General features: G+C 44.1%; 5 protein-coding genes across 9 annotated transcripts; 1 reads left to right on the top strand and 4 right to left on the bottom strand.

The window, feature by feature from the left end:
* Positions 1 to 436: 436 nt before the first annotated feature.
* LOC122616619 (mRNA (2'-O-methyladenosine-N(6)-)-methyltransferase) lies at positions 437 to 5,675 on the bottom strand. Its single transcript, XM_043792149.1, has 5 exons — positions 5,511 to 5,675; positions 2,293 to 4,141; positions 2,103 to 2,228; positions 1,904 to 2,032; positions 437 to 1,844 (listed from the first exon to the last, which is right to left on the bottom strand). The coding sequence occupies exons 2-5, from the start codon at positions 4,125 to 4,127 to the stop codon at positions 1,175 to 1,177; spliced, it is 2,760 nt and encodes a 919-aa protein (XP_043648084.1). The 5' UTR covers positions 4,128 to 4,141; positions 5,511 to 5,675; the 3' UTR covers positions 437 to 1,174.
* A 152-nt stretch (positions 5,676 to 5,827) lies between these two features.
* LOC122617186 (trafficking protein particle complex subunit 12) lies at positions 5,828 to 7,596 on the bottom strand. The gene is made up of 4 exons (XM_043792919.1): positions 7,266 to 7,596; positions 6,616 to 7,200; positions 6,381 to 6,556; positions 5,828 to 6,322 (listed from the first exon to the last, which is right to left on the bottom strand). The coding sequence occupies exons 1-4, from the start codon at positions 7,575 to 7,577 to the stop codon at positions 5,941 to 5,943; spliced, it is 1,455 nt and encodes a 484-aa protein (XP_043648854.1). The 5' UTR covers positions 7,578 to 7,596; the 3' UTR covers positions 5,828 to 5,940.
* Positions 7,597 to 8,527: 931 nt separating this feature from the next.
* On the bottom strand, positions 8,528 to 12,750 carry LOC122616979 (homeobox protein SIX6). Its single transcript, XM_043792596.1, has 4 exons — positions 12,095 to 12,750; positions 10,582 to 10,976; positions 10,000 to 10,517; positions 8,528 to 8,815 (listed from the first exon to the last, which is right to left on the bottom strand). Exons 1-4 carry the CDS (start codon positions 12,252 to 12,254, stop codon positions 8,710 to 8,712), a joined length of 1,179 nt encoding a protein of 392 aa, XP_043648531.1. The 5' UTR covers positions 12,255 to 12,750; the 3' UTR covers positions 8,528 to 8,709.
* Positions 12,751 to 17,299: 4,549 nt separating this feature from the next.
* On the bottom strand, positions 17,300 to 18,398 carry LOC122615795. The gene has a single exon (XM_043790915.1). The coding sequence runs from the start codon at positions 18,377 to 18,379 to the stop codon at positions 17,366 to 17,368; it is 1,014 nt and encodes a 337-aa protein (XP_043646850.1). The 5' UTR covers positions 18,380 to 18,398; the 3' UTR covers positions 17,300 to 17,365.
* A 145-nt stretch (positions 18,399 to 18,543) lies between these two features.
* On the top strand, positions 18,544 to 20,127 carry LOC122615794 (hydroxyacylglutathione hydrolase, mitochondrial). Of its 5 annotated transcripts, none has more exons than XM_043790911.1 (3): positions 18,544 to 18,652; positions 18,819 to 19,049; positions 19,197 to 20,127. In XM_043790911.1, exons 2-3 carry the CDS (start codon positions 18,851 to 18,853, stop codon positions 20,042 to 20,044), a joined length of 1,047 nt encoding a protein of 348 aa, XP_043646846.1. In that variant the 5' UTR covers positions 18,544 to 18,652; positions 18,819 to 18,850; the 3' UTR covers positions 20,045 to 20,127. The 5 variants fall into 5 exon arrangements, with proteins under 5 accessions (XP_043646846.1, XP_043646845.1, XP_043646848.1 ...); XM_043790910.1 differs by having other exon boundaries at positions 18,592 to 18,764; XM_043790913.1 differs by lacking the exon at positions 18,819 to 19,049 and having other exon boundaries at positions 18,615 to 18,764.
* The last annotated feature ends 147 nt before the right edge of the window (positions 20,128 to 20,274 follow it).

The raw sequence follows: 20,274 nt of genomic DNA on the forward strand, positions 1-20,274 counted from the left end.
TGGTTTCTAAAAAAGTTTGCCGAGTGCGACAATAAATTTCGACTTAGACGATAATTGGTTTCTAAAAAAGTTTGCCGAGTGCGACTTTCTATAAATTGGCTAAATTCCCTTAGGTAATATTTAAGATTATGTTGAGCGGAGATTCTCAAATTGCAATGTAGCTCTTTAAATACTCCACCCAGATCCTAAACGGATCTAAATTATTAATTTATTGTGCGGTGCGTAGTTATGGTTTTGTTTTAATTACAAATTTGGTTCTCTGCGCATTCCGTATTTCTCTTTTCCTTCCATCATTAAATTTCCTTCACTACTTACGTTAGTTATCGATTTGTACATACGATAATTTAGTATTCAAATAATGGTTTGCCATTTTCTTTGAAGTTAATGTATTCTAGTAAGTTAATAGTCTCACAAAAGATTGTTAAGGGCGTAATAGTTCATTTAAATGTGTTCTTTATTTCTTTTTTTGTTTTGTGAATGGAAAACCATTGCGAAATACCCTGAAACAAGGATAGAGAACTGTACCCCTACCCATACTAAGTATGCATTATTAGAGTCTTTTGTTGGGTAGCGTGGCCCTTGTTTGTTGGGTACAATCGTATAAGATAAGCAACGGCCAGGCCGGGATTTATCAACTATTTCAAATTAAATATAACATATTTACAATTAATTATACCTTGCGATTGAGGCAATACCAGTTGCCGAAGGCCAAGCACTCTGTACATTTGAAAATTAAAGCTTTGACAAAAAGTTGAATGTGTAACAAAATATTTAGTGTTTTAAAGCCTGTTGTGTGTTTAACCCAAACGTAATTTACAATTTGGACAGGCACAATTTGATTAGCACCGAGCGATGCGTAAAGTTACAAATTATTTTTTTTAAATAAACTACAAAATATTGCGTGATATATGCGTTTTCCTGATTCCAATGATACATTTTGAAAACAGAATAAGATAGTTGTACTTTTTCGGAAAAATAGAAATTACTATTCCTTTAGCTTCCGTTTTTGATTAAATTAGAGTAATCATCCGTCTACACAAAACTAAACCTCGGAACAGGCAGCATGGCCGCTAGTGTGGCATTAAGCCCAATTGGTTTCTTCTTCCTCAAATGTATTCCTAATTTATCCTAACAGAAAGTGCACAGAAAATGTGAATCCCAAAATGAATCAAATCTAGACAGAGTTAATGACAGCTTGCGTGGATGCAGAACTACTAATGCTATTGGCCTGGCCAAATGCAGATCCCGCTCCAGCACCCGATGTACTAGTCGTTGCCGTAATGCTCACCGCTGCCGTTGTAGCGGATGTCACTCCATCCGGATATCCGCCCGAAGCAGGAGCCGGTGAAAGGGACATCGTCGACGACGAGGGCGAAGAGCAATCGCTTTGCACACTCATTGTGGGCGAGGCGGCAACCAAATTACTGCTATTGCTGGTGTTGCTGATGGTCATCGGAAATTGCGGCGGCGGATTCCCGGTGGGCGTGTGCGGGGACAATGGCGACATTGAGGACGATGTTGCGGTCAGCGACGGACTGCTGCTTGTGCTTGTTGTAGGTGCTGCGGATGAGCTGTTGCTATTGACTCCACTGATCGTACTAGAGTTGGATGTTGGAGCTGTGGATGCGGCGGATGGTGGCGTCGATGGCGATTGCTGGCTAGAGCTTACCCCAGATGCTGCCGCCGCAGCAGCTGCTCGTTCACGCTCTCGATCTCGTTGTGGCCTGAAGGCCTCGCGCAACGCCTCCACGCGAATTTCGTTAGGTCCCCATCGTGCGTATCCGGCGCTATTTTGCAACCACACCACCTGGGTGCCCTGCATGCACTTAATCAGCACATCAGACCTATGGGACATTAACAGTGGTAAATAAGGATGAATGAGAACGGCATAGTTTTAACCCACTTTTGCAACATGTGCTGATAGCCGTGCCTGTACTCGTGTGCCATGCCCAATACAACCATTGAACGGCGCTTATACATGCTGTCGTCCAGCTTGGAAATGCTCTTCCACTCTGGCAGGAACACAATAAAGCTGTATTAAGTAAATCAAAAATAAATTGTATTACACTCGTAGGCAACATAAACATGACATTTAAGTTCACCTCAGCGGTTCCATAGTGTCGGTGAGCAGTTTGTCGATGTGTAGCAATGAAGCCTCAATCAGCTCCTCGCAGTGGGGAGGATTCACTTGGAAAGACCCAGAAACGGGCTTGAAATCCAGAAAGGGGCTATAAGGTCACACATCAATTTCACTTAAATACAGCTCTTTAAACTCATTATTTGACTACATACCCCCTAGAACCGAAGTAGGCATCCGTGTCGGCAAACGCGGAGCAGTATTGTCGAAAGTAGGAATTGAATGGCGAGGCGAAGCACTCGAAGCTTACACCAAAATGCCGATGTAGGCACTCGAACACTGGCACTGGCAAGGCTGCTTGCGTAAGCTCCGCCTCCTGGGAGGAATTCAGGGCATTGCCCAGGAAAGTCTGGTACCTCTTGAGCAAACACCACACCCGGCCAATGAACAGATCAAACTTTTTGTCGTCGAAACAGTTGTGCCGGTACAGCTGTTCCAGCTTCTGCAGATAGGTGAGATTGATGTACTGAGCATCCGGCTGATTGATCGTGGCGGGCGTGTACTTGATGATCATGTGGTCGCGATCCTGTAAGTACTCGATCGTCGGCATCCGAGGCGATGGGACGGCAAACTGTATGGGATAGCACCACACTTTCTTTAGATGTGGCGGCGGCGGCGGAGGCGTAGGTTCCGGTATTCCGTGCTCTTTGAGCAGCTGCAAATGGCGCTCACGGATCTTGCGGGCATGATCAGCCGACAAATGATAGATTTTCACGCACAAGGTTTCCACGGAACTCTTGACGGTCTCAACCAAGTGGGGCTCACATTGCCGTTTTAGGTGGGCCAGACGGTCCTGAAAATCTTCATAGCTCGCACCCACGGTACGTCTTAGCCATTGGAATGTGTCCTCCACATTCCACTTGACGACCTTCTTGGATTCCGCAGGGGCCGATCGGGATTCTATTATCTGCTTTGCTGCCTCTGCGTAGCGGGAAAGCTGTTTCCTGGCATCCCCTGTGAACTTGGGCTTTACTATCTTGATAGGTATATCTGACATGATCTCGCGGTACATGGAGCTGGATATCTCCGGCAGGCAGCTACTGGGCAACAGTGGGTCGCAGCCGGTATCTATCACCTTACGTTCCATCAGCCAGCGGTTGAAGGAATCTCTGGGTGCCTTTATATTTTCTCTGCGCATGCACAGATCTTCGTAGGTCTTTAGCAGCTTCATGGTGAAGGCTGCCCGTAAAGCCTCTACCTCAGGATGCGGTTGCGGCAGAAGAGTTGGCGGTCGCTCTACGATCACGGCATTGGTGCACACCTCCAGGTCCCAGGGACCGGCCAGAACAAACTTCTTCATTGGAGGTCCCCCGCCCATATGATGCTGATTGGGATGGATGTGCATGTCGTCCGACGGCCGCCGCTTCAGGTGATGATGCTGCTGTTGCTGCTGCTGGTGCATATTGGGGGTCATCGGCGTTGGACCTCCTGCATGGCAGATACCCAAAGGATCGGTCAGCGGATCAAAGGGTCTGGTGCCGGGCATCTCCCACAGCGATTCGCCGGTGACCTTGTTCCAATAGTATGGTCGGTTTTCCCTTTTGGACCAGAATTTCCGCCATCCCTGGTTCACTAGCTCGGCGGTAAGCTCCTCGCCATAGCCCCCGGGTCCCAAGGTAGGCGGACCTTGCGGCGTATGAGCCATGCTCTCCAGCGGTGAGGGAGCATGTGTTTTCGTAGGCGTCGAGGGTGAGGAGCAACTGGCCACCGGTGAACTAATCGCGCCAGCACCCAGATTGTCCGGTAGAATGGGTCCCGTGACCGTGGGAGCTCCAGCCGTGGGTGAAGGTGACATGTTGTTGGAGGCACTCGCCGTCAGCTGATCCCAAGCACTCTGTGCGGCGGAGGAGGCGGACGATGAGGATGATCTTGAGGGCACGGGAGAGGATCCCATTCCAGGAGTTCCCGTCGACGCTATCACGGAGGACAGCAAGCCCTCCGTCCCCGCGCCCAGGTTGTGTATGTTGTTATTGTTGCTGTTAGCTGCCATGCTGCGAAATATTTCTGCAAGAATGAGGTAAACAAAAACAAATGTTTACAATCGGAGATGAGAGTGAGAGCACAGCCGCGAAAATAAAAGATAATCAATGGCCGGTGATGACGAATTGGGTTTTCGGAAAATAGCTAGTAATACGCTTGATTAATATATTTGATGACTAATCGGCCAAAACAATAGGTGTTTTTACTGATGCAAATTAATGATTTAATAACATTGGTTTAACACGCCCGGATAATCTACATTTATGTTTTATACAGCGTTATGTTCTTTAATATTTTATATGTACTATCTATTAATTCTCAGCCTAATAACATTAATCTTAATTTTTGAAATCCCCTTAATTATGGCTTCAACACTTAAGCTTAGTGTTTACCATAAGAAGACTTTGGAGACTTAAAAAGTTTATGGTCAACTATACTACAAATGAAGGTTAAAACACGCTAAATCCCAGTTTGGCTAGAAAATAGCCAATGCGACACTGTCACGATGGCAGATAATGAAATGAGCGCGCGCCGGAATCGAATCGAAGAAACCAGAACCACCACCAGAGAGCTATAACTGCCGTTAGTCAGCCAGTCGACAACAGCCACTCAGCGGAGCGAGATCGGGGGCACGCTAGAGTCGGACGGTATGATGCGTGGGGATCGTGGGGAGTAGTAGAAACTAACACTAAAAGTTGAGCTGATGAATCCCAAAAAAATAACAGAGCGCCCTTAGCCAGAAAACAGTTATCCATGCCCAAACAAACGAGGCAAAGAAGGAAAGAGAGGCGGCGCGCATGAGCGAGAGAGCCAGAGAGAGCGAACCAAAGCACGAATGAGAAATCAAAACAAATTGCAAAAGAATAGAGATTTTCTGCCTGGGTTATGTGTATATGTTTTGACGAGCGTGTACCAAGCGTATGCGCACCGCCACAAGCGGAATAAAAAATATACAAAATAATTTGCTGCACTCGCACACACACACACTAACACACCTCCGCTGACACACACACCCGCTATAACTGCAGGCATTATGCACGCCATATAAACAATTGCGAAAAAAGTTACACTTGGTTTCGTGGCCCTCGACGGCTACGTCATAGCACTAAAATAATGGCGCGCTTTTTCAGTGCACCCACAGAAAGTCGCTAAAAATTAAAGGAAAATATAATATCAATCAGGGAAACTTTGCAACGCGCAATGCCAGGCGGAATCAGGCAACTCGTTGCTCGACGGGGTAAATAAACAACATTCTGGGTGCAACGAAAATTTCTCTACACTTTCTTTTTGCACCCACCGAGGCACAGGCACATCAATATTTTCCATTTTATATACTGCCTGGGCATCGTGTGGCCGCACTGCTTTGAAACTCCCTGAAACGCCTTAAACTCACCTAGTTTCAACTATCCTAGTCTGATAAGCACGCGCTACGTGTTTGCAAACATTTAGGCGTGCTCTTTGCGTAAATATTCCCGCGATTTTCTTTGCAATTAAAAAAATAAGTTCTTCTCAAATTCTTTTTCAGCGACGAAACTCGGAGAAGTTGAATCGAGATGGCATTGTGGCGATAGGCACAAAATCGATTGACTATTTTTTTTTTCTGCTTATCGCTTGACATCCGCGATTAATCGCTTACGATAGTTTCATGATTTTTGTTCCCATGTGAAATTTTAAATCTCTTGACCACAGGTTCCATTAAAAACATCAGAATCTGTTTGTACATTATTTGATTCCTTTAATACTTTTCAAGCGGTTTCAAAGGGGTGCTCCCTTAAGTTGGGCCAAAATTCCGCTCGATTGGAATGTTTAACCTTATTTTTACTTTAATTTATCGTCTGCAATTTTAGACAAATTTCTATGCTTATGTTGAGATCCGGCTTGTATCTGTTAATTAGCCGCAGCAAGTTATACTTTTTCGCCTTAGAGTTGTTTGATTCTAGTTCATATAGAGTCGAAAGATTGACCAGCAAACTTTCGTTCAGTGACTTCTGGGGATTCAGGTTAATAGCGCGCTCATACAGATTTATAGCATCTTTTAGCTTTCCGGCGTAGAGGAGGCACACTCCCATATTGTTTAGGATCATTGTGTTGCCGGTGTCCAAGTGCAAAGCTTTCTGGAATATCACATAGGCCTCGGGAAAGTCGTTTTTGGCCACAGCTATTAAGCCTTTATCGACCAAGTCTCTAAGATCAGGAGAAGAGTTTCTAAAACAAAAACCATATTATTTAACTGAAAATCGCGTTGTTTAGAGTCGGTACATACATTTCCCTTAATCTCCTAGAGACGGCTATCTTCTGCTCTGCTCCAAATATGTCACCAATTTGGAGATAAATGCGACCCCAAGCGGAGTACAAGGAACGCCGATCCTCCTTGCTCAGGCTAGACCGCTTTAAAAGAGTTCCCTCCATTATGTCGTCTATCATACTGAATTTCTTCATCTGCAGGAATTAAATGGGTAATTTTAGACTCATTTAAAGAAGACCTTTCTTAAACGTACCATTAATCCACAGTTGATGATTGAATGCAAAACCCTTTCGCATCGCCTTTGCCAAAACTCATCTGCCGTCTTGTTGTGTAGATCTGTATAGTGCTCCTTGATTTCCCGGGTGGTCACATGAAGTTCTGAAAGTCTGTCCAAGGCGACGTGGGGTTTGCCCAGATAAATGGGCAGCTCTGCGAGTAAAAGCCGGAAAGAAAAGCAGGCTATGGATCCACTCTTGCCATTGTACATTTCCGGATAGAAGTCGTAGAAGACATCGGGGCTAGTAAGTTGTCCGAAAGGTTCTGCCTCGGCATTCAACAGCTCAAACTCGCCCAACTTGGCAAGAAGTGCGAGTCGCGTGAACCACAACTGCAGGGAGTGGGGCGAGTGTTTGGCTGGCTGACCAGATCTCCCGTAACCCTGGCCATAAATGGTAAGAAGACGGCCAGTAAGATTCACGGCAGTGCGATAGCAACCAGCGTGGATTAATGTTCTCAATCCGCGCTCGTCCTGAGTGACATCATCGACGCGAAGGATCTTTCGGTAGGACAACTCTGCCTCTCCAAGGTGTTGGGTCACCGCCACGCTGATGGGATCTACCTGAAACAGTCAATATGTGTTTAAATCGTTATTAAAATTAAGAAGAAGTATCGAATGTTACGTACCAAGTCATTTTGCAGATGGATGCCGGGCATAATAAGTTTACCAGACTCGTGTTCCCGCGGCAACTCCCATAGATTTCTTACGTCGTCACTGACTTTTACGGAATCCTCTCCTGCCTCAGGTGTCTCAACATATTCAGGTGGCTGAAAGAACCCGGTGAATGTGTTGGACATCATGTTTGCGGCGGAACTGGTGTTACTGGCGCTGCTGGAACTCCCTTCTGGTGGCAAGTCCTTGCCCTTGGGTTTGCTTGCCAGCTCATCGAAGAAACTGGGCGGATCGTTTGCGAAATATTCGCTTATTTTATGTGACATGTCTTTCTTTGATGGTTTTTCGATAAGTTGTTAGGGATGTCACTATCGCTGCTGCCAGGGCAAGTGCTATCGGCTATGAATGGCGCCAATAGTTCAATAGTTTAAAAATAATTAGCTAATTCTTTTTTGCGGACGCTACGTGTTGATGCGAGTTTTGCATGATTAAATCCACACAACGGGCGGGCGTACAAATTAGTATATTTTCATCAAATTGTTTGAAAATTGCTCTTCATTGGCTAATTTATACCAACTAATAATTTATACCAATTAAGTCTATCAGTTTTTTCAAAAACAGGATTTGTGCTGCTCGGCAACATAATGATTCTTATTAATAAAAAATGATGGCTTACAAAGGTATGGTTTTCTTTTCGTCAGATAAAAGTGCTTAAGTAACTGCGCTTTTGAAGCTAGTTAAGAAAAATAAACTAATAACATTTATTCTGTTCAATAGAAAATGTTCAAGAATGGTAATGTGATAAGATTATAGATAGATTCGTTTAAAAGTATGTAACAGGCATAAGGAAGCGTTTCTGACCATATAAAGTAAATATGTATATTTTTGATCGGGATCAATAGCCGAGTCGAACTGGCCATGTCCGTCTGTCAGCTAGAAAGTTGAGATTCAGCGTGCAGACTCCAGAGACATAGACGCAGCGCCAGTTTGTCGATTCATGTTGCCACGCCCACTCTAACGCCGAAAGTTGCCACGCCGACACTTATGAAAAATGTTTTGATATTTTTAAATTTTTTTGTAAATTTTTATCGATTTGCTAAAAAGTTTTTTGCCACGCACTGTCAGTGCTGAAATTTCTCCTTCGCACTTTCACTAGCTGAGTAACGGGTATCAAATAGCGTTCTATCTTGTTAATCCATTTGGATTTTCCTTTTATTTTTCTCATTTATTTTTGTCAAAATAAAATTATTTTCAAATAGAACACGCACAAATGTAATTCAAGTTTATTGATCTACTGTCATTTGTTTATTATTCAAGTTGTACAATACATAAAGCAAAATTAGTTAATTCTACAGCTAACAAAGATGGCCATTTGATGACCACTTTCCATTTGCCTTTTCCTAGCATAAAACGCTCTACACTCTATTTACACGAAAACAGCCTCGCTCGGATCGCAGTTTATTGCCCATTGAAAATCGTTTCGGGATAATAGCTGGGCGCATTGAACATGCGCGGGAATCCATTGCCATCCAGTTGGCCCACGGGCAGCACCGACATTATGTCACTAAAATTGAACAGAAAGCGTGCGATTAGTTTCTTTTTATTAATTTGTATGACTTAGTAGTCAAATGTCTTCTTTATATTTTTGAGCATTTATTTAATTCTAAAAATATTCATTATGGGACCATCTATTGAACCTCCCCTTCTTTGAATAGCTCAAAAATCCCTTAACAATTATCAAAGTAAGTGAAGTAATATTTTTCCATCCCCATGACTCCATTTTTTAAGATTCCTGTGCGTACTCTGAATGGTTCTAGTTTTGGAAGTGCGACTGTGTATTCCCGAACAGCTAAAAAGAACACATTTACTCCACTTGTGAGCTCGGGTGTGGTATGTGTGGTGTGGGATATGGGATATGGTATGGGTGCTGCAATTTGACGCCCTGGAGAGGCCAAGCGATCAACCAGCGGGATGCGGACGCGGCCGAGTATGAGGTTGAGGATGAGGATGAGAATGAGGCTGAGGATGCGGATGAGGATGAGGGGCACATGCTACACGCATGCGCTGCGTTAGGAGTCGGGCACGTCCCGAGTCCCTTGGCTCTATAAATATGCAGGGGACCGTGCAAGGAGCCAGCCGAAATTGGACATAAAACACGCTCAAGTGGGCGGACTAGAGGCACAAGTGCTATACGGTACGGTACGGTCACTTACAAACGATTTTAATGCCAATTCCAAAAGAATTGATTATATTCGTTCGGATTTCGAAGGTCTGTTCTGTTCTGGGGCGAAACACGCTCAAGTGTTGAATGAATTGTTTTACGAGTTATGAGGAAATGGAAATTACCATGCCGGGGTTAGATTCGTCTTTTAACGAATTGGGTGTGCTCAAGTTCAGGGAAATGTTAAGAAATCTAACTACACTTCAAGTGGCATTAGCCGTGTGGTAAGATTGAATGGCGAATAATGTACACAGTTCTATTAGCTCTTCTCAAAATGTTTGTTTTGGGAAATTTTAAGAAACTCTACACTTAAATCGAAAGTATATGTAGCAAATAGTTTTAACAGTGTGTAATTGATGGATTTTTGGGTTCCTAAAGTAAGGAAAATCCAATTTCGAGTGTCCAAGAAATAGGAACCTATTAGTAGTGTTGTTCAAAAAGGATTTAAATTATAGTTTGTTATTAAGCTAGGTTATACAGTGGGTTTCATGGATGGTATAAAATGATATATTATAATATCGACTTACGGTCTCTGCTGGGGCGTGCGGTCCCGCTGGCGGCGGTTCTTGAACCAGTTGGAGACCTGGGTGAGCGTGAGGCCGGTCTTCTTGGCCAGCGTCTTCTTCTCGTCGGGGGTGGGATAACGGTTGGTCAGATAGCAGTCCTTGAGGGCGTTCCGCGACTTCTCCTTGAAGCAGTAGACCGTCTCCTCGCCATCCCAGATCGTCTTGGGCAGGGGATACTTCTTGCGCAGGCGGTATTTGTCCACTGCGCCAAGTGGACGGCCACGCACCTTCTCGGCCTCCTTGTAGTGGGCCTTGAACCAGAGGTTCTGCAGATCCACGTGGTACTTGATCGAGAAGCAGTGCGTCTCCAGCAGGTTGTAGAGCTCGTGGAACTGGCCCAGATTGTAGGCCACCATGGCGCGGGCCCGGAGCACACTCTCGTTGGTCTTGAAGAATTCGCTGGGCGGCAGGCTGCAGAGGAATGTGGTCAGCTTCTCGATGTCGCCCTTCTGCTGCAGTGCCTCGCACATGCACTGGATCTGGGGAAATGAACAGCACGATATATATCTGAAAGGTCTAGGAGATATTTGAATGGCCTCCTACCTGGTCCGTGGAGAACTGCAGCATTTTGGCGTCGATGGGAAAGCTGCTCACTGCGGACATGTTGTGGGCGGCTGTGAGATTGGATATGAGGTGACCACCACTCCCGGGATTGCCCCCCAATCCACCGCCAGTTCTCTGTAAGCCGCCGCATAGATCCGTCTTCGTGTTCCCGTTGAGGTCTCCCAGGTTTCCACTGCTCCCGTTCTCGAATATTATGCTATTCAGGCTGGGATAGTGCGTGGGCGTGGTCGAGGCGGTGGGCGGCGGGGACTTGTCGTAGTCGTTGGTGATGTCCTGGAAGCGCCGCTCCAGCAGGTGATCCTTTTCCACGCCCTCGTAGGGCGCAAACTTATCTAGCTGCAGAACCGTTTTGCACGACAGGTTGCCCCGATAACCTGAGTATTGAATGTTGGAAACTTGTGTCAATCAAACTTAGTTCTAAAACGTTAGTTCTAAAACGTGCGAAATGTGGTTCCATCTTGGAATACTTATTTAAATAATAATTAATATTCTGCTTAAGGTTGTGCAACTCTGGATCGCATAATTCAATTTCTGGGGCCTCCAGATGAGTTCGTCTTTAAGATTTGCAAAGCAATCCGATTGTAGTGATTACATCTATGTGACACCTCGGATTAGCTACTTGTCCGTTCTTTCCCACGTGCCACTTCCATGGTGGTCAATGAAAGCCCCTCTTTCCCCGGGGACCCCAAACTCAGATGTGACTAATCGAATACCCGACATGACCAGAACGATGGCAGTCTTTCGACACCTCAGACGAAGGGGACTGCCACTGTGGATCATATTGAGCCCGAAAGAGACATCGGCAAATAAATAAATGCGATATGCTTTACACAGCTAAATGTGTGTGGATATGCAGTTGTGAATATGTAAATCTTATAACATTAAATACATTTTAATTGATGGGCGAACTGCGGGTGCCCTTCCATAATGTCGGATACCCTTTAGTTGAGAAACGGAAATTGAAGAGGTGCGTAGTTAGTATGAAAAACACTATGTAGAATATTACTAAGCTAGATCATTTTTAATTTAAACCAAACATTTTAGGGCAAATTGATGGTATTGAACAAAAATTCGCAAAGATCAAATAAAGCGTTTAAAGCCATCTTAAAATGGTTAAAAAAAAAGCGGTAATCATAGGCGGCATTTATAATTATGGAAAATGAGTAACATGATTTTTTAGATTTAACTTTGTAAGTTAAATTCAATAAAACGGAGAACAATAGACTTAAAGGCATTTAAGATGTGTCACAATAAACTGTCCGACATAACTGCATTACCCACAACATGCACCCTATCCATGCAGTCCTCAAAAATCAAAAATGTGTGCTGCTCAGCAGAATAAAAGTCCCAGGCTTTAATTGTTTATGCAGCGCCTCATTGACGCCTCTGTCCCGAAACACGATACCCTGGGTCTCTTGTCTCTGGACTATTTGCACCGATAAGACTAGACCTAGTTGGATCCGATGGGTGCAGAATACCAAGGCGGACTCACCAGTGTTTGGAAGGAAGAGTGATCCGTAGGCCATCGGGGAGCTGAGGTTATCCTGCTGCACAGCCGAGTGATCCGAGGATGTGCCGCCGGAACTCGTCGAATCCAGGTCCCCGCTGATGGAGACCGATAGATTGTTACCGTCCATGTTCTTCTCAAACATTGTGCACCTCACCGAATCGCTGAACAACGTTCAGATGGGTTGTTAAATTATAGGAGGTTGTTTTTACTTTTCTTTCTTGGCTTTTATATTCTTCAGTTTATCATTTTAGTTTCGTTTAACATTATACATTTTATAGAATTACAATGTTTGATCTACTCATTTACTTGGCACTTTGGTAACAGCTTCAGCTGTTTTGGTTTACTTTGAAACTTAAGGCCAATTAAACTGTCCTTTTAAGCTTAAGTTGACTTGACGTGACTTCGAAATTCAAATCACTCAGTTAATCCCGATTTTTGTTGTTTTGACTCGACCAGTTGAATCACTAATTGCATTCATTTCTTGTACGATTTCTTATCTATACTTTGTGAACATCTCCTGTTTTGTTCTTGTTGCTGACTGGATATTCTGCTCACTTATTATTTTGTATTATCCCAGGAACTTTGAATTTATTTAGATATTTCCCGGACCGATTCTTCCCAGCGACTTGACGCGACCGCTCTTCAAACTCGACTGCAAGCCAGCGAAAACTGCATTCCAAGGGTGTGTTTCGTGCCATTCCGTTCCGTTTCGTCGGCCTGCGGAACGAGTGGAATGAGGGATGGCAGCCGCTTACTGGCTGCAATCCCGCCAATTTAGGGGTGGTTCCGTTTCCGCTTTCCTTCCGCGGGCGGTGGGCGTGGCAGTCGGTAGCCATTTTGTCCCACTGCCTCGCCGCCGAGAAAACTTCTTTGCCTTTGTCTCGTTTTTGCTATCTAGGGGCAGAATGGGTCGTGGATTGGCAAACATCATGACCTCATTAGCGTTTTCGAGGGTGTCTGATGATTGCCGTGTGCTGTTTCTTGGAATTTACATCGGGTTTCTGTGATATTGCTTAATTTCCGAGCAGTTAAGACTTCTTCTCACACAGATGACCTTCTTGAGCTGGAACTTTAGATGCCTTAAATTACTAAGATACTGCTGTGCAATTAAAGGTTTAGTTGAAACAAAAATATGTTAAGGGTCTTAAGGACTCGATCAAGTTATCTAAAATAAAATGATAATTCGTATTCTAAAACACTATTTAAAACGACTTTTTGGACATTTACATATTTACGAATCCATTTTAATTAACTTAAATTGAAACATGTTATATGAACAGTGTAGTAAATTTAAATAAGGCTTACATATACATATGTGTGTATTTTTAACTTCTTTTAACTTAAGATGTACCGATAAAGCATTCAAATAGTTTATAATGTTGTGTTCACATTCAAATAGTTAATAATGTGGTGCTCATATTTTCTTGAATAATTTCCACATTTTTATTAGCCATTAAAGAAATAATTCATTGACAAACATGTTGAGTTCCAAGCTTGAATTTGTCTATGTATGCAATAGGTATGAAGTCAGACGCGATGCAATCTGATGCTCGACTGAGGCTGAGTTTGGGAAAATTCCTTCTGCTGCGCATCCAATGCGATCAAATTTCAATTACAAAGCGCTGCTCTCGACTGCATTCAGCGCAAAATGGTGTGATGGAATAAAATGAAATAAAGTGACATGACAAAGGTGACAATCCACAAAAAGGCCAAACAATTCCGTTGCCCCCGGGAACACGAACAGGAGCAGCATTAGGAACAGGAATAGGTACAGGCACAGGCACAGCCACAGCCACAGAAACAGGAGCACTCCTCGGATGGATTGTGATTGTAAGGGAATTGTCGACAGGGAATTTATTAAGCACCAAGCCGGGCCGGCAGGGTTGACGATTTCGTCACACTCGCAATGCCCCTCGACACAGTCCCAAAAACCCAGATTTGTCACACCGAAATCATCGGCACCCCTGCACAATATTACAGCTCATATCCCCTCTCTCCCCTCAACTCTCGATCGCACAGGTGTCGAGCGCTATGGCGGATTAGTTCCACTTACTCGGGGATTAAACAGTTTTGTAATAAGTTTTTCAATCCTCGAAGTGCTTTATTGACATATGGAAAGCATTCAGTTAATTATGATGGCGAGCAGCGGGCTGCCTTTGAATGGGAATGAACGTTACAGACTCTACTTTAGTTCGTCACATATCCAGGCACTAAATACTTTTGCCTTCTGGATAGTTTCCATTATTTGCATTTGTAATATAAGTATAAGTTTATTTGTATATATTTACTTTTCCCTCGCAGATAATTTACAATATCTGCACTTGTTATATATAAATAATGTTTAAGTTTAGAAATAGGTATATTTTCTTACATTTTCAGGACATGTAGTTCAACCTTTGACCAATTTGACCCGTTGCCAAGCAACGCCCCTTTGCAGAGGTGTGCCCTTTAATTGACCACAGTGAAAGGATTGTAATCCCATCCGCGCTAATTCCATTATTAAAATTAAAATCACGTGTCAGGACTTAGGCATCGCATGCAAGCGTCGGGCCAAACAAACGAAGCCTTATTTTATATACTTTATGATTTTTAAAGCTTGGTGAAAACGCGTCTCTTGGTTCCCACACTATCGTGTTTAGCTGAGCCAAGCTGAATTTCTCACTCGGTCGCCTGGTGTCTGTTTCAAAAAAATTCAAGCGCATAAAAGGCATTCGAAAGTACTAAAAGTTGGAGCCGAAAAATAATAGAAAACTTGAGGCTGGAAATATAAATATTGGATCTTAAAAAGGTTAAACAAATTCGGATAATGTACATATAATATGTAAATACTTCTTAATGAAAAACAAAAGTAAAATGTTAATGTTAACAAACTCACCTTTTGCCAGTGCTAAATTGTTCGTTTTCCATCTGAAATCTTGCTAATCCACACTTCCTTCATACAGAACCACTTCCTGGCTAATACTTTTAAAGTAGCTCCTCACGTTTCAACTCGGTTCCCACTTTTTGCATCATCCATCATTATAATACCCCCTAAATACCCGGAATTTCCAAGCACTTTGCGATAATCTGCAACTATTACTCAATTTTCCATACGACAATCCGTACAGCTACTCTCGAATTTATGTGTTCCCTAGTAACTTCTTGCATAACCATTTGTGGCTGGCCAGCCCATCGTTTTCAATAGTTTTTCAATGGCTTTCCATTGTAGCCTATTGTTTCGCCTGTCGACGCTCAACAAATTGCTTAACTTCTCGCAAAAAGAGACAGGACTCTTCAGGATATTTAGCAATCGTCATCATCCTGCGGCAAGAGAAGGGAAGACCTGCCCGGTTAATCCCGAAATTCCAGATTCGGGCTAGAAAATAGAGCAGAAAACAGCTTACCATCTGTAATCCCGAAACTCCCAACAAAGCGTTTTGTAAGGTGTCACCTTGTCGCTATCCCGTCTGCTCCCATTCACTCGCAGGATTTCTTTATCCTGTCGATCACTCAACAATGGGAACTGTGTGGGAGTTTTGTCTGGCGATGCCAAATGATTTTCGCACCTTTAGCTGGAAAATGTTTTGGGCATTACGCGTTGCACACAATGGTGTTTATAGAGACATCGCAGGACAATCCAATTAATACGATTTGGAAGCTAGAGATCCAATGAAGTCCAACCAATGTAATGAATACAATAAAATACAAAAATAATAAATAATTCCAATTAGTTTTATATCTACTGGCTAAGTCTACGCAGAAAGTTTTGTATAGGCAATACTGATATAAATGCTTTCTGACGCTCATTTAGAATAATTTGTATAATAAAATATTTCAGGAGCTATGTCGTGGGGGGGTTCATGGGTCAAAAATACGTGGCTGGCGTATTTTCGGAGACAACACGAGACACTCAAATTAATCCTCTTCAAAGGTAGAAAAACCAGGAGAGCAGTTCCAATTCTTCCCCGCCACTTAGTAACGCAAATCAATCAATCGCTACTTTCCTTCATTAATTTCGAACATATGCTGGGATTCTCGGTTCTCGAACACCAAACAATTTCCACGGCTAATTGGGCGGGCGAGTTGCATGGGTCCAGTCCACTTCCCCATTGAGAACTCAGAAGGGGGTGTAAGACGATCCTTAGTTGGCAACCAGCTCATTGTTCTCATTAATGAAAGCTTCGCTGGTGTTTCCTGTCTCAACTCGACCGATAAACAACAAACTACAACTTTTCCACTTAATACTCTTCAGCTATTTGTGTACACAGCGTACCTGGCCAGATTTGAATATGATAATTGATTGCAGTTCACTTTCTGAATAGGAATTCTGTTGAAAGTCGGAAACCTGACCAGAATGGCAACTGATTTCCATCATCTAGATCACATTTTTCGATTTGCTCTTTCTAAATTTGGTACGGAGAGTTCTTGGGAAATTTTGGCCAAAAATGAATGAAGTTGGAAGGATGAAGAACGAAGGTTTATGAGATAAAATCGGAACACCATTCACCACTTGGTTTTCCTAGGGCTGCCCAAGACTGACGGGTGTTTGTCATCAATGCAAAGAGAAACAATTATTAAAAATCTTATTCTATTCATCGTACTATTTATATTCAAGTTCTATATATTATGCCTAGCTTTTTATTGACTATATAATTTATTCAAGTAACGCCTTTCATTAAGCCAAAATTGTAAACTAATTATCCACAGCGAAACGAAATTCCCGCGGGACACAATTAGTGTATTTTGTATTTTTTATTTTGGACATATGCTTTCCCTTGCCGCAAAATGAGCAAATAAATCATAAATGTTTCATTCAGCGTAATTGAGCCCGAACTTACCCCTAAGTTTTCCAAGGGCAGGGGTGTGTCACCATGCCTACACTGTGAAACGAGAAAAACAATGTAATCCGAGAAGGTTTTGGAATGTGCGTAATATTGTGCGCTGGTTGCGAGGAGAAGGGGAAATGGGTGGAAAAACTTCTTCAAGTTTTAGGGGTTGTTATGGCTCCGCCCCCTGGAACAAGTGGAACCGAACTGCCAGCGACGAAACAAAATGGGAACGGAATATTTATGTTTAGGAAATTTGGTAGGGGAACCCATTTAAGTTGATCTTTTTTAGTTGAAATATTACTATTTAAATGACAATGTTGTTCCAGTATATATACATATATATACATTTATACAGAGTTGTTAGAATAAATGAAAGAAATATATTGCGCTTTTTTTAATAAAACGATAAAACTCAATAACAATTTAACAGCAAACAAAACGAAAGTCAAACATCTTTGGCCAGTTTATGGATCTGGCGATAGTTGACGTCCACCATTCGAATACTTCCCCCAACTGTGGCCAGCGGCTTCATAAAGTTGTTCAGGGTGGTGGCCACCGGTTCGAGGATGTCCCTCGCAGAACACAGTACATTGTACAGGAAAATCAGAGGCGGTTGAAGGTAACCGTTGAAGAGCATGGTCAAAAGGGGCTTCAGCATGTAGTCCGCGGTCATGTGTAGTAGTCCAACGATCAGGGTGTTCACCAGGGAGTAGAGCACGAATCGGTAGCTCTGCAGGATGAAGGCCACCACGAAGGCCACGGCGATGTGGAGCAAGCCGAAGAGCTCCGCCCAGAAGTGGGTGGCATAGGTGGTGGCTCGGTCGGCCAAGACAATGGCATTGATCTTCGGATGCGTGTCCGTGGTGCTTAGATAATCGGCGCATCCGTGCTCGAAGGGATAGATGCCGATGCAGGTGTGCCGGTTGGCTTCCTTGCGATTCCACTGCGGCTCCGGCAAATCATCGATAATGGACTTCTGGCTCTGCGGCTGGCACTTGCACATCTTGTCCAGCGACTCCACCAAACGGGCCAGAAAGCCACCTTTCTGCTTCTTCGCCTGCGATGCTTTGTGGGACTTGGTACGAGCCTTTGCCTTGGGAGCAGATTTCGTTGGAACGAGGATGTGGGGACGCCGCTTGGAGTAGCGCTGGAACTCGATCCTTTGGGGCTTGTTCTTCGTCAGGCTAAGCAGACTCTTCTCCGGCTCGGCGTGCATCTCGTACAGAGTGTGTGGTGAGCTGCCGGAATCCGTGGACGCGGTCATCTCTCCACACGCTACATCCTTGAACATGTTGTAGTGGGTCTGACTGTTTTGATATGCGTCAGAATCGCTGGAGGAGTTCATCCGTGGAAAGATCTTCTTTAGGGGAGACTGCAGCTTGGCCGTTACCCCCACATGATTCACTTTGATCAGGTTGGACTTGGAGGTGGAGCATTGTGGGTCGGTTGATTCGGACATAGTGACTTAATGTTTTAAAGTAATGTCGTGCCCCTTCAAATCTAACTGACATCTTTTTCGATCGAGAGATGTGAATTTTTTAAACTCAACTAAAGCTTAGCGTGCCGAAAAGTACGGCATTTTAAACTTATTAGCTTTCTAACGTAAAAAATTACAGATACTTTTCGGGCTAGTGTCAAGAATTTATATTTTAATTTCAAAATTATTTCTAAGGTGCAAGGCGATTGCAGGGATATTTTTCATTTCCGGTTTGCGTCAACACTAATTTTGGTGGTACGGCTCGGTATATTCTCGGTAGATATTGCGCTTTGTCACTGATTTTTCTACCGGCCAGCAAACGGTCACTCTCGTTTGAACGGAGCAAATTGGAAAAAAAAATACAACTGTAATTAGGAGCCATAATTAATTCATATCAAATCGCACACGCTTTTTTGTCTAGCTAGCCAAATACAGAAAGCATACACAGACGGAATGATCGCCTCCGCCTGGCGCAGCGTGGCCACCACAGTGGAGACCCAGTTGACGGCCACCTACTTCCGAGGTTCGTCCAGCAATCTGAAACTGCTCCTGCGTTCCTGGCGGACAATTGCTCGAGCGGATTCCCCTGGTTTCGGAGTGATTCAGCGGCGGTTTCTGGCTGTGCCCGTCATCTGTCCAAGTCTCGTCAAGCGTAATCTATCCGTACATATGTGTTTAATCTAATCTCTGCCTGCGCTGCATTTCCATTTCCAAATATCTACGCTTGTTGTTCGTCTGTAGTTAGTCAGTGTGGTTATCTGTTGGGCCATCTAAATGTGAAACCATCGCCTCGTTACAGTGCAAAAACTGCGCAAAGTCGGCTTTAGAGGCATGCACAGCACATTGGAGGACGTGAAGCTGGAGGGCATGGAGATCAAGATCCTGCCGGCCCTGCAGGACAACTATATGTATCTGATTGTGGACACGAAAACGCGCGAGGCGGCCGTAGTGGATCCCGTGGAACCGGAGCTGGTCATCAAGACGGTGCAGGAGCAGCAGCTGACCCTCAGCAAGGTGCTCACCACGCATCATCACTGGGACCACGCTGGTGGCAATGAGAAGCTGGTCAAGCTGTGGGAAAAGGAGCTGGACGTGTATGGCGGCGATGACCGCATTGGTGCCTTGAACAAGAGGGTGCAGCAGGACGACACTTTCACCATAGGCGCTCTGAATGTGAAGTGCCTGTCCACTCCGTGCCACACCACCGGCCACATTTGCTACCATGTCACCGCGCAGGAGGGAAGTGGCGAGGGAGCCGTCTTCACCGGCGACACCCTTTTCCAGGGCGGATGCGGACGCTTCTTCGAGGGCACTCCCGAGGAAATGTACGAGGCACTGTGCACAAAGCTCTCCGCTTTGCCGGACACCACCAAGGTTTTCTGTGGCCACGAGTACACGCTGCAGAACATGAGCTTCGCCCGTCACGTGGAGCCCGACAATGAGCTCATCCAGCAGAGGATCGAGTGGGCCAAGCACCGGCGCGCCTCCCAAGATCCCACTGTTCCGTCGACCATTGGCGAGGAGAAGTCCTGGAACCCCTTCATGCGAGTGCACGAGGCCACGGTGCAGAAGCACGCCGGCGGAGCCACCGATCCCATCGTCACCATGGGCAAGCTGCGCAAGGAAAAGGACACCTTCAAGGCCTAATCGGTTTTCTCGATAATATCGAAACTTGTGATTTAATATTGGATTTTGATGGTTAATAAAATTAACGCTATATGTGAAGTGCAGATAATGAAAAATGATTTTGCAGAATATAGAACATTTTATCCAGTTGTTGTATGAATGTATATAGTCAAAAGTTATTGATTTTGATGATTGATCCAACTATATTTACAGAGAAATGAAAGTAACATTTTTAAAATGAAAATTTTTAC

Source organism: Drosophila teissieri, chromosome 3L, assembly GCF_016746235.2.
Source record: "Drosophila teissieri strain GT53w chromosome 3L, Prin_Dtei_1.1, whole genome shotgun sequence".
NCBI lineage: Eukaryota > Metazoa > Arthropoda > Insecta > Diptera > Drosophilidae > Drosophila > Drosophila teissieri.